This window comes from Bos indicus, chromosome 7 (genome assembly GCF_029378745.1).
Source record: "Bos indicus isolate NIAB-ARS_2022 breed Sahiwal x Tharparkar chromosome 7, NIAB-ARS_B.indTharparkar_mat_pri_1.0, whole genome shotgun sequence".
NCBI lineage: Eukaryota > Metazoa > Chordata > Mammalia > Artiodactyla > Bovidae > Bos > Bos indicus.
Window position 1 is genome coordinate 15,819,711 of NC_091766.1, and position 13,069 is coordinate 15,832,779.

The 13,069-nt window shown below is 45.6% G+C and overlaps 1 protein-coding gene across 5 annotated transcripts in view; it reads right to left on the minus strand.

Annotated features, from left to right (window-relative positions):
* Nucleotides 1–254: 254 nt before the first annotated feature.
* Nucleotides 255–13,069, minus strand: part of INSR (insulin receptor) — a 174,006-nt gene continuing 161,191 nt past the window's right edge. For all 5 annotated transcript variants that reach the window (XM_070792007.1, XM_070792004.1, XM_070792003.1 and 2 more), the window contains 6 exons: nt 12,057–12,301; nt 10,233–10,343; nt 9,979–10,138; nt 8,562–8,691; nt 8,109–8,243; nt 255–5,246 (listed from right to left, as the gene is read on the minus strand). In XM_070792007.1, coding sequence (XP_070648108.1) covers nt 4,892–5,246; nt 8,109–8,243; nt 8,562–8,691; nt 9,979–10,138; nt 10,233–10,343; nt 12,057–12,301 — 1,136 coding nt within the window. In that variant the 3' untranslated portion in view covers nt 255–4,891. The remainder of the gene's footprint in view (nt 5,247–8,108; nt 8,244–8,561; nt 8,692–9,978; nt 10,139–10,232; nt 10,344–12,056; nt 12,302–13,069) is intronic.

The following is a 13,069-nucleotide window of genomic DNA, read 5'->3' on the forward strand; positions in this document are numbered from 1 at the left end:
TGGGGTCCCTGAGGTGGCAGGTCCTTAGCAACTAGGATAGAAATAGCTCGGTATGTAAAGGGTTGATTCAACTGTACAGGTATGGATCAGTGGATTATCACTTACCCTGATGGCAAAAATATTTAACCTCCTGATTCACTGTTACGAAGAACCTAGGGATTTGTCTCCTCTCATAACAAATACCCACAACACCCCAGGGATTCGGCTTAACACAGTTCACAAGTCCTGGCTTGGACACCACACAGGAACAAGAGTATTCTCAGATAATTTATTCCGAATTTTCATATAAACAGGTAATTATCCCATATTTTACATGCAGAGCAATTTTGATATTAAAAAAAAAAAGGCATATTCTGTATATGGTGCTACTTGGTTCTTATAGGAAAACATTGAAAAATATAAGAATTGAGCTTTCAGTGGGTCTTGTGTCTCTGAGTTGATTTCCGCATAAGCCGAGGCACAGGAGGTGTCTGCTGCTGACAGGCAGGGCTTGGACCCCTGCCCCCACCCCACCAGGCACACAAGGTAGAGAGTAGACGAGCCATTCCTGAATATGTGTGGACACACTCGCTTTGGGGGTGGGGGAGGGAATACTGTTTCCTTTCTTCTCAAATGGGACCAAGAGCCCTGGGTTCCTGATTTGAGTTTTAACAAGGATTTTTAGGGCCCAAACCCAAATAAAAATGTGACCAGAGCCTGGTTCTGGACCTTGACTGGTATAAGAAGATGACAGTGAGCTCAAGAAGCCATTGGTTCCCTCTGTCTCTGGGGGACCCCTAAGGAAACATTCACCTCCAGGTACAGCCTTGGAATGTCCATTGCATTCCTTACTGTCTTTTAAAGAACAAATGCCCATCTGTACTTTCTATTCCCAACCTCAATTCTGGTGTAGATCAATATTCTCAAGAACATTCCAGAAGGTTTTCTGAAGGGATATCATTCTATGGGCATCATTCATATATATATATGATCAGCGCAACCCCATCCCCCTACTCCGAACAAAATCATCATTTCTGAATCACCTGTTTGTCAAGTGGCACTCGAACCCCCTCTACCCACCACAAAGAAGAAAAAGATTGTCATTTGGGGGACTACAGCACATCCACTCATGTACCCAGATGGAGAGCACGGGCCAAACCCTGCCCACTGATCAACCTTATGGCTGTTCCAGATAAACACCTCCCAACCCAACAAGCACATTTCACGGCAGACCATCTGCTCTGGTTGGAGAGATGGAGATCTGCCCAGCAATTGGAGGCAGTCTCCAGTGGTCTCAGGGTTGTTTGTGCAGACCTTCGCATCAATTCCCACATTTCCTTTCAGTTGTGCTCAACATCTAGCCAGAGAACCAGCAACACTTCTCGCTTCTTACTAGCTTAAAAGGACAGAAAAGCACCCAGGACAGCTCCCAGAATACAAACGTTTCCAGACGTGCGTTTGACATCACTGATCCAGGGAGGAACTACTATATGTTGATTTTGCCACACATACAAAAAGGGGTTTTTAAAATAATGAGACACCTTTAAAAACAAACAACAAAAAATTCAACCAAAGCTGGCTTTGTTGCTTTTTTTTAAATAATCATCACTACAATCCTCCAGGACATCCATTTTGAGGACTGAATTCTGTTTTGACAGAGTCCACATTATCTGATGCAAAAGGAGGCTGTGATCCAAGCCTGCTTGATCTTTCACTGCAGCAGCAGAGATAGCTAAATGAAGTCAGGGAAATTCCATTCACAAAGGGCAGGCCCAGCACTTTACAGTACCTCTCCAGGGCAAGTGGAGAAAGGTGACTCTGCTGGGGTGGTGCCTACAGGTTTAGGAAGGGCAGTGAGGTCTGGTGCGTACGACAGCATTTCTGCTGGCTCCATCCAGGCTTACACATGGGTTGTCAAAGTCCCTAAGGTCAAACCGTATCAGCTTGAAGTCAACCAAACCAAAATGAGAGGGTCCAAGGTTTTGTTGCTAAAAAAATGTGTTCAGCCTCTCGGTGGGTTTAGGGTTGAGATTCTCAATATCTCCCTTCCCACTTAGAGAATAAAAACAGACACTGCATTGAGTGCTTGTGTGTAAAGTTCCCAAGATAATGATATGTCCCCCACCCAAAGCATCTCAGCCTAAAAAGAGTGGAAATAAACCATGGAGAGCCTAGGGCACCTAGATGCTCACGCACCACAGAGATTCTAAGGGGAAAGGAGCATGCTGGCTGGATCAAAGACTGTCTGTGTCTCAACACGGCAGCTTCCCTCATCAGCTAAGGGTAGCTCAGAACTGGATACATCAGATACATCGTGATGGCCTGAAACTTGCTTCATTCTTGAGGGCCATGGTGTCAATAGATGGAGGATCAAACAACAACAACAACAAAAAAGGAAGATTAAATTCAGAGGTGAATATTATCAGCCAGGAAAAGGATCTGTGCTCACATGAAAGCCGTACTTCAGCCCCACTCCCTCCCTCAAAATTCTTACTGGTCCCTGACATTCGGAATCAGCTGATACGAATCTTCCCTGATTCAGATCGGATCCAGACAGAATTCTGAAGTCTCAAAGATGTCCATTATTGAACCACATCCTAACAATACACTGAGGTAGACTGTGCTGGGAAAAAAAAATCATTACCCCACATTCACCTGTTTATTTTTCTTTGAAAAAAAAATTTTTTTTTACATGCTCTCCATTTCTTATGAAAGTGATTTTTTACAGTGATTTTTATATATTAAAATAAATAATTTTCCCCTAATATAAGAAAACCTTTCTGAATTAGAAAAATGTGAAAATTGCTGCTACCGTAGTATATGGCCACTACAAATTTACTACGAAAAGAACAAAATACCTAGATCTACGTGTTTCGTTCCTTTTTAACTTACATACAGATCCTCGTCTATGTACAAAATAAATTTGGCGAAAATAATTTCTGTGCTCCTTGTACCCAATCACTGAGGCTCCCTGGAAATATTCTGACATGCTGTCATTTCTGAAATCGTATAAATAAGATAGCCAGAGGCAACTGGGATGCGTGTCTACCTGTGTTCTTCATCAAGAACTGAGAAGGTTCGGAGGTCACCATGGCATCCCAGGTGTTTTGAAGCCCACAGTTCTTGAGAAGAGGAGGAAAGCAGTCTTAGACTCGTGAGAAAATGCACTCGAGAGATAACCTGTGGGTGATGATTCGGATGAACTATGGCAATGAGTCCATCATGTTCTGTATTTGAGCAGCAGTCATTCTTCCCCCAGAAGGGAAGCAGCTGTGGCATCACGCCCATTCTCATGCTCTCCGTAGTGTGAAGGTCCTTAGCGGTTTCTCCTCTGGACTTGACTCTCAGGAACTGCACGATCGTTAAGTACCTGAGAATTCAGCTCAGGCTTCACACCTGGTCCAGTTGAGGTCACTGGGCGCAGAGCAGCTTCTGGGAGCTCAGTTCTGAGGATGGTCGGATGCCCTGAGGGCGGAGGGGACCGACAGGCACGTCTTCATATTGCTAGTGTTTTCAAAGTCCATCCGTGCTGTCCCACTTTGAGATCTAATGGTGCCAAATTTGCACAATCCCTGTGGGACATGGACATCCCGCTGAGGAAGCTTGAGAGGTACACACAGAGAACCAGAAGATCCAGGAGCCACAAGTGTGTTTGAAGGCAGGGCTCAGCTTTTCAGAGCAGAAACCAAACCATCCATCACACCCCATCGCCCACACGCTCAGTGTGGCCTCACCACAATGTCCAGAGGATTAGCAGCTAACGTGGCTTTAGTCCCAAAAAAAATGGATGCCTTGAAGACCAAGCAAAAGGCCACCGGTGCCTGGCCCCTCCTGCCCCACACAGGCAGACAAACCCATACGCCCTACCTCCCACCCCAGGAAATGGTCAATAATTTATGAGGCTGATACTGGAGATTCTTTTTAAAAATTAAATATGTTACAAATATATTCTCAAAACTCTTCATCATCTCAGTTCTTGTTTTTCTTTTCTTCTTCTTTTTTAAAATCTTTTCTATGTCCTGGCTTTGTTTGGTCTTGAAAAGATCCATTATCACTCCAAATGACTCCCATGGCTCCCAGAAAACATTTTTCACCAAAGTTAAGGGAGAGTAGAATCCTGAGGCTCCATCTGGGACAGAAAAATTTGTTGAGGGCACAGTCTCCCAGTAGATAAGAAGGAAGGGGTCGGGGGTGGAGGAAGCAGGGCTCACATACTCCAGGAGAGCTGAACCTTCGTGGGCTGATCCCCAAAGTGTCCACTCAGCACACATGATTTGCACACGCGCGCATACACACACACACACACACACACATAAGTGCATACATGAACCACACACCAGGACTGCAGACCCATATCCAAAATACAAAAGCAGCAGCTATTGGTCAATTTGAGGAACTGGTTTTGTGAAGGAAAAAAACAAAAAACAATCCTTCACCCTGGATGAAAAAATACTTTCCTGAAGCCCACTCTGTAAAGCTTGGAATTCTACTAGAACTGGGTTTGTTTCTTTCTAACTTTTGTTTCATAAACAAGATTTATGTTTTATACTGTAGCTCAGACACCAGCAAAAAAAAAAAAAACTTTGTAAAAATAGATGCTTTCTTTTAAACTACTAGGGAAAATAATAATAATAATAATAACATCTGGGCTTGAAACCTCGGTGGCCCAAAAGAACAGCAGCCGTGGAAACCCCCTCCCCATCCAGGTTCACAGTTAAGTGCTCAGATGACAAGTCAAATAGGCAATGGAACCACTGCGTTTGAAGTCAGAAAAGGAACTGAAATGGATAGTCGTGATCTCTGAGCTCCGTTTGACACTGTGGCAGAGTTAGGTGGAAATCCTGAGTTTTCTGGAGGCCTTCGAACCAGAGGGAAGTGTAGACAGGAACCCTTCCCCCACTAGCAGGGGTTGTTAGGAAGGATTTGACCGGGGCAAAGTCAGAATCCGTCCGTTTTTCTTGCCCCCGTTCATGTGGGTGTAGGGGATGTGCTCGTCATAGTTTCGCTTTAGCCCCAGCGCCGACCCTCCATCCCGGCCCCCGGCCTCCTCTCTCTGCGCGTGCGAGGCCCGGTCCAGGGGCACGCTCTCCATGTCCTCAAACTCCATTTCCAGCTCCTCGCTCTCGGGCGCCTTGTTCTCCTCGCTGTGGAAGAAGGACACTTCGGGAAAGCTGGGGTGCAGGTCGTCCTTGAGCAGGTCCACGATCTCCAGGAAGGTTGGACGCATCTTGGGGTTGAACTGCCAGCACATCCGCATCAGGTCGGTGCTGCGGGACAGAGAGGGGCACGTGGAGGGTGAGGCCCCGGGGGTCCCCGCCAAGCGGCCCTCCTTCCCCGACCCCGCGCCTGCGGTGCACACACACCCACGCGGACAAGTGCTGACCTCAGGAGGGTCAAGCAGAAACAACCATTCTAAGGGCGTGAAAGATGGTTTCAAAAAGAGAGCCAAGGGTTTCCCAAACAAGATCCACAAGGGCCTCTCCTGATATTGCCACTTGGTGAAGACCAATCAGGTCCGTCTTTTTTTGTTTGTTTTTTAAATTAGAGTTGATTTACGATGTTGTGTTAGTTTCAGATGTACAGCAAAGGGATTCAGATATATATTTTTGTTGCTGTTGTTGTTCAGTCGTTAAGTCATGTCCAACTCTTTAGGACCCCACAACTACAGCCCCCCAGACTCCGCTGTCCATCCACTTCTCCAGGCAAGAATACTGGAGTGGGCTGCCATTGCCTCCTTCAGGGAATCTTCCAGACCCAGGGGTCGAACCTACATCTCCTGCGTTGGCAGGCAGATTCTCTACCACTGAGCCACCAGGGAAACCCTCAGATATATTGGGTTAGTCAAAAAGTTCGTTCAGATTTTTCTGTAAGATGTTATGGAAACAAACATGTTGGTCAAGTCCATATATATGTATGTATATATATATATATATATATATATATATATATATATATAACTGTTTTTCAGATTCTTTTCCCTTATAGGTTATTACAAAATATTGAATATAGTTCCCTGTGTTATACAGTAGGTCCTTGTTTTTCTATTTTCTATTCAGTACTGTGAATCTATTAACCCCAAGCTCTTATTTTATCCCTCCCCTCTCCTTTCCCCTTTGGTAACCGTAAGTCTGTTTTCTGTGTCTGTAGGTCTATTTCTGTGGGTTCATCATTTTATATACACATTGTTGCTCAGAATGAGGGCAGCTGGGTGGACCCACCATAGAGGGCCAGCTCTGAGCAGGTGTTCTGCAAGCCCAGTCCCCACTCTCTGGAGAAGGGGAGGAAAGGAGGGGGCAGGGGACTCTGACTTTACTTAGGATAGGACCCAGGGGCTCAGGATTTCCATTTTACCTCTTCCTCTCACTATTGTAACTTCTTTCAGGGCAGGAGTTGACAAACTTCATCCCGTGGACCAAATCTGGTCCTCCAAGTGTTTTTGTAAATAAAGTTTTATTGGCACGTAGCTACACCCATTCAATTATGCATTGTCCCCAGCTGATTTGAACTGCAAGGCAGAGAACTGCCAGGCCCACAAAGCTGGAAATACGATATGGCCCTTTAGAGGAAAAATTGGCAGGCCCCCACCCTAGGGGCACTAATTTCCTCCTGACAGCCAGGAAAGAAACTTCATGGAGCAATGTTTAGAAATATTTTGCTCAGAGTTTCCAAGGAATTCTGCTTCATACTTTTTTACATGTGAGATTTCTTCAAATTAGGTTTTCTAAACTGATCTCTTATTCTTGTGAGGATGAAGCATCAAAATGGCCTTCTTCCATGCATTTTTTTCAGGAAGGCAAACTTTTTTTTTTTTTTTGCAGAAACACTGGTAAAGAAATATTACATGCAATAAGCACTGCATAGTAAATGCTTATTGTAGAAAGGTAGAAAACACCCAACAATATAGTGAAAATACAGCTTGCATACAGCTCTCCTTCAGATATAATCTCATCTTTTCTGTCTGGATACATTCGGAAATGCAATTTATACACATTTACTACACTTAGCATTTTAACATAAGCTAGACCACTGACTTACAAAATATTTCATAAGCATCATTTGAAATGTCAATTACTATAGTGTATTATTTTATCAAATTACTTTATTGATTATTTTATAAATTTACTTGCCAATTCTCATATTGTTGGATGTTTAGATCATTTCTTTCTTTCTTTCTTTTTTTTTTGGAGACTTTAAATAAAATTTCTGTGAGTAGCTATTATTATAATGGGCTTTCTTGATGGCTCAGTGGTAAAGAATCTGTCTGCCAATGCTGAAGACTTGGGTTTGATCTCTGGGTCAGGAAGATCCCCGGAGAAGGAAATGGCTACCCACTCCAGTATTATTGTCTGGGAAATCCCATGGACAGAGGGGCCTGGAGGTTCATGAGTCATGAAACAGTTGGACACAACTTAGCAACTAAATGATAACAAACAAAAAATTCTTACAATAGAGTGATATGAATGACTATCTAGCCATTCCATTGACAGCAGTGAATATCATAACTCTTCCTTCTTTCCCTCTCTTCTTTTTATTGCTAATTAGGAAAATAGTACTTTCCTTCATTTTACTTTACATTTATTGGACTATTACGATGCTGGACAATTTTGCAAGTGTTTATTGATGTGCATTTGATGTTTGTGTTGTACATCTGCTCCTGCAACAAAAATTTAAGACAAATATTGGAAGGGGATATGTTGTACGTACCCCTGAAGTTTTGGTGTTTACAATTTGTGAATTCTTTTTTCCACTTTCAATGAGATATAATAAGAATATGTAGTTAAATTTAAGTCTCCACCCCAGCACTCCAGTTTTAGTCCCCAAATAACCACTGCTGTGCAGTTTCCTCTACAACCTTCCAAAGATATGAAAGGCAATAAAGCACACATGTAATGATATAATACACAAGCATGTAGTAATATGTAGACACAACATGCAGATCCAAGTGTGCATGCAAAAGGCAAGCAAAAACACACAGACAGACATCATATAAAACACAAATGTACATTCAAAGATAAAACTTGCAAACACAAACACACATAGACATACAATATGCAAACACGAGTATCCATGCAAAAGGCACAGACTTTTGAATAAACACCCCACACACTACACCGCCTTTCTACACTTACACTCTCTCTGGACAATTGTCAGGTTGATCCAGGTACCCTCCATCCATGACAAATTTCAGCACCTGCTCATTTGATAGACCTTGGTAAGGCTGTTCTGCCAAGCTGGTAATTTCCCAAAGGACCACACCAAAAGACCTGCCAATGACAGTTGGGAGTAGTAACAATGAAGCCATTAAAATAAACACACACACCCTTTCTTGGCTTACTAGAACCTGGGTGGCCAGTTCTCTAAACAGTTCATGCTGCAGTTCAGAAATTCCTATAAGACTAATCTTCATTGGAATGTCACAGCAGTTGTGCAAGGGTCCCCCAGACATGCTATCCCTTCCTTTCCTTGATGGAGAAGCCATGAAGAAGTCAGTTTTTAAGTGACTCCTCTCTTGCTGGTCATAGTATCAGAGCAACCTGGAATTCAAGTGCAGTGTTCTTTCCGCCGGCCCACACATAACTCACCACATGTCTGAAGAGGTGGTGAAGACTCCGTCCTTCAGGGATTCAGGTGCCATCCACCGCACGGGGAGCAGACCTTTGCCCCCTTTCCGGTAGTAATCCGTTTCATAGATGTCTCTTGTCATTCCAAAGTCTGATAACAAACAGTTCACATGCTCTTAGCCTTCACCTGTGACCCAGCTGTCTGCCGTTTTTACTCCCCCAGCCTTGGCAGAGCTCTTGAGTTCACCTGCCCCAGGTGTGAGCTCACATGGATCACAGCCAAATACAGTGAGAGTGGATTCTGAGGGTACTCAGAGGAGGGGGGGGGGGTGGGTCACCACTTAAAAGGAAAGAAAAGAACCACCAAGCAGCAAAGAAGCGATGTTCTGACCTGTAACATGGGGATCTCAATCTTAGCAAAACTTCCTTCCTACCTACGACCTCATAGGCAACCCACGCTGAACTTTTCACCTTCTGCAGCCAACCCCATTGGATCTGGCCCCACTACCCACCTAGCTGCGCAGCCAGAAACCAAAGGCTGGGTCCTCGCTTCACAACCCCTTGTCCTCACACCCCACAGAAAAGACAGAGTTTCAGCCTCCTCATGTGTGAGTGCTAAGTCGCTTCAGTCGTGTCTGACTCTTTGTGACCCCACAGACTGTAGCTTGTTAGGCTTCTCTGTCCATGGGATTCTCCAGGCATAAATACTGGCTTGGGTTGCCATTTCCTCCTCCAGGAGATCTTCCCAACCCAGGGATCGACCCGCAGCTCTTATGATTCCTGCCTTGGCAGGTGGGTTCTTTATCCTGAGTGCTACCTGGGAAGTTCTAAATTAGTTCACTGAATTTTAATTATTTTATTTTACTGAACTAATTTTATTTTATTTTACTGAATTAACCTCATTCTATTGTACTGAATTTAAATTCATTTAAATTAGTTCACTGAATTTTAATTATTTTATTTTATTGAATTAATTTTATTTTCCTGAATTTTTAAATTTTGTTTTACTGAATTTAAATTATTTTTATTTACTTTTACTGAATTTATTTTATTTTACTGTGCTGCTTGGTGCAGATAAAAACTGCAAGCTGCAGGGAATTCCCTGGGGGAATCAGTGGTTAGGACTCTGAGCTGGGAACCAACATCCCAGAAGCCATGTGTCCAGGCCAAAAATTGCAAGTTTCTCAAGGGCAGAAAAATTATGGTGACTTAGTCAACCTTACCCCTGTAACACCTCCTGCAGCCACCAGCACAAATACTACTTAAAGAAGTGAATGAATGAAGTAAAGAACAAATGCAATTAAACTACAGCATGAGGGTGAGCCCCCATCCCAAACCGTGCCCCTTCCCACTACTAGAAAAGATTGAAGTGCTCACTATAGACAACCGAAGCCAAAAAGCCTGGGTCACACATTTCAAGGCAGAAAGCCAGACGCACCTCCAATTTTGACTGTAAAGTCGTGGGCAACCATGCAGTTCCGGGCTGCAAGATCCCGGTGCACGAACTTCTTAGCGTTCAGGTATGCCATCCCATCGGCGATCTCTGCCGCCATCTGAATCATTTCTTGCAGGGTAGGCGGAGGGCGGCCGGGGTTATTCTAAAGTTGAAACAGGGGGGGGCATGTTCAGCCACACATGTGCCTGAGGCCCAGGAGCGCTGGGTGCCCTGCCAGGTACCTGGAGACAGCTCACCTCAGCCTCAGGCCGCAGGGAACGGAGGTAACTCTTCAGGTCTCCGTGAGCCATCAACTCCATCACCACCAGCGTTGGCTGGCCTTTGGACACCACCCCCAGGAGGCGGACCTGTGGAATAAGCAGGGGCCGGGCAGATTCTTGAATGAGGGTCTGTGAGAAGATGTCCACCCACCTGGGTCTTTCTGTCTGGTACCTACATCACACCCAGCACACTGGTCCTGAGTGGCCTGTAGGAAGCCTGAAGAAACACCAAGGTCAACATCTTGTTGGATTTGGGGTGGGGGAGCGAGTGGCTACTGTCCTGGATGAAAGTGAAAGTTCCTCAGTCGTATCTGACTCTTTGCGACCCCATGGACTACACAGTCCATGAAATTCTCAAGCCCAAATTCTCAAGCTACCACTGGAGTGGGTAGCCTTTCCCTTCTCCAGGGGATCTTCCTAACCCAGGGATCGAATGCAGGCTTCCCATGTTGCAGGCGGATTCTTTACCAGCTGAGCCACAAGGGAAGCCCAAGAATACTGGAGTGGATAGCCTATCTCTTCTCCAGTGGACCTTCCCGACCCAGCAATCGAATCGGGGTCTCCTGCATTGTAGGTGGATTCTTTACCAACCGAGCTATCAGGGAAGCTCCACTGTCCTGGATGGTACAGATGAAAATTGCAAGCCACAGGGAATTCCCTGGCAGTCCAGTGGTTAGGACTCTGCGCTGGGAACCAAGATCCCATAAGCCATGGGGCGAGGCCAAAAAAAAAGCAAGCTGCACAAGGGCCAAAAGAATCACAGTTGTTCATTCAACCTTGTCCCTGCAACATCTCCTGCAGCGGCCTGCACAAATACTACTTAAAGAAGTGAATAAATGGCCGCTCCCAAACAGCAACATGCCAAGGCAAACCCTTGTGTCTCTAAGCCCACCTCCAGACCTTTGCCTTAACTGTTCCCTCTGCCTGATGCTCTGTCCCCTCACCTGTCCCTCAACCCAGTCCCTACATCCTGGAGTCTTTGCTCAAATATACCTTTGCCACTGCTGCCTTCCCAAACCCCCAGCTCCGCCCTCCTCTCCCCTGTTGCCATAGCATCGTCTCCTCATGGGATGACATCATTAACTTGCTGGGTTTAGCTTCTGTCTCCACTTCTGGATTGGGAGCTCCAGGAGGACAGACATCCGCTGCATCTCAGAGAAGAGAATGGAGCTCATATAGAGCAGGTGCTCCAAGAATATGCTTGGGGCAAGGATGAAAGGACTCAGGCTCAAGGGAAACTAAAGGAGTAGAAAGGCAGGGAGAGTCTGTGCTGACTGGGGAGTGGGGAGCAGGGATCAGGTGGACCACAGTGTTTAGAGGTTACATAGGAGCCAGGAAGAGGGAAGAGATAGAAGATTCTAGAAAGTGATGGGACAGCGAAAGGGTCTCACTCTAGGTGAGGTGGGAAAGGATGGGATTGGAGAAATGAGAAGGGAAGGGCCACCTCTGGGATGCTCAGCAGAGTGGGGGCTGGGCAGAAGGTCCACACCCAGCATCCTCAAGCTCTATGCATTAAGAGGAAGGATGGAGGAGATGGGATGAGAGAATGTGTGTTAAGGAAGCCTTTGCACTGTTGTGTTGGTTTCTGCCACACGACAAGCAAATCAGTCATAAGTATATATAGGCTCTAGGTGGTCACAAAGCAGTGGGCTGGGCTCCCTGTGTTATATAGCAGCTTCCCACTAGCTGTCTATTTTGCACATGGTATTGTATTATCCTCCAACTAAAAATTTAAAAAACTAAAATAAAAATTAAAAAATAAAGACTTTGTCTGCTCCCGGAGCCAGCAGGGGGACTTACCACATGGTGGCAGGTGAAACCCTTCATGACCGAAGCCTCGTTGAGAAACTCGATCCGCTCTCGCAGGCTGGCTGACTCATTGACCGTCTTCACTGCCACGCGCGTCTCCGCCTCACCCTTGACAATGTCCCTGGCGTTGCCCTCGTACACCATGCCAAAGGAGCCTTGCCCCAATTCTCGCAGGAGTGTGATCTTCTCTCGAGGCACCTCCCACTCGTCCGGCACATACACAGAGCATGGAAACACTACTCCTCACTTATCTACACAGCACCCTCAGCAGATCCTTCCGGGGTCCTGGCCACCTCCCACCCAACCTCCTCCTTGTAAATGTTCACTAAGTGGTTCCTGGGGTCCAGACCTTGCGCTGGGCAGTGGGCACAGGGCCAACAACAGGATGGACGGAGGTTCAGGAAGGAGCCATAATCAGTCCAGGGTCCTGGCCAGTAGCGTGCCAAGCTGAGCCTGAAACCTGTCTGATTTCAGAGTCCCCTTACCAAAGGATGCTACTTCCCATCTAAGCCTGTTGTTTCTGCAGAGTACCAAAAGGAAGGGGGAACACCCAGCCTGCCTGCCACCAGATAGGTGAGTGAGCCCACTCAAGACAACTCAGTGCCAGTGGATCTGCAAAAGGGCTACAGCCATGTGAGTGAGACCGGAAAAACCACCCAGCTGCGCACTGCCCAGCTGGCAAAGCCATCACACTTTGAGCCAATAGATAGTGGTTGTTTTAAGCCCCTAAGTTTGGAGTTGTTTGTTACACAGTGGCAAATAATTTGCAGACAAATACACAGTCTTAAGAAAAACCATGATGCTTCCTGCCCTCCTCTGCACCTGTTGCATGCTAAAATTGTATCCCTCACACATTTATATGTTGATGTCCGAACCCAAGTTTTTCAGAATGTGACTGTATTTAGAGGTGGAATCTTTACAGAGATGATCAAGGTAAAATAAGGTTATTGCTGCTGCTGCTAAGTCACTTCAGTCATGTCCGACTCTGTGTGACCCCAGAGATG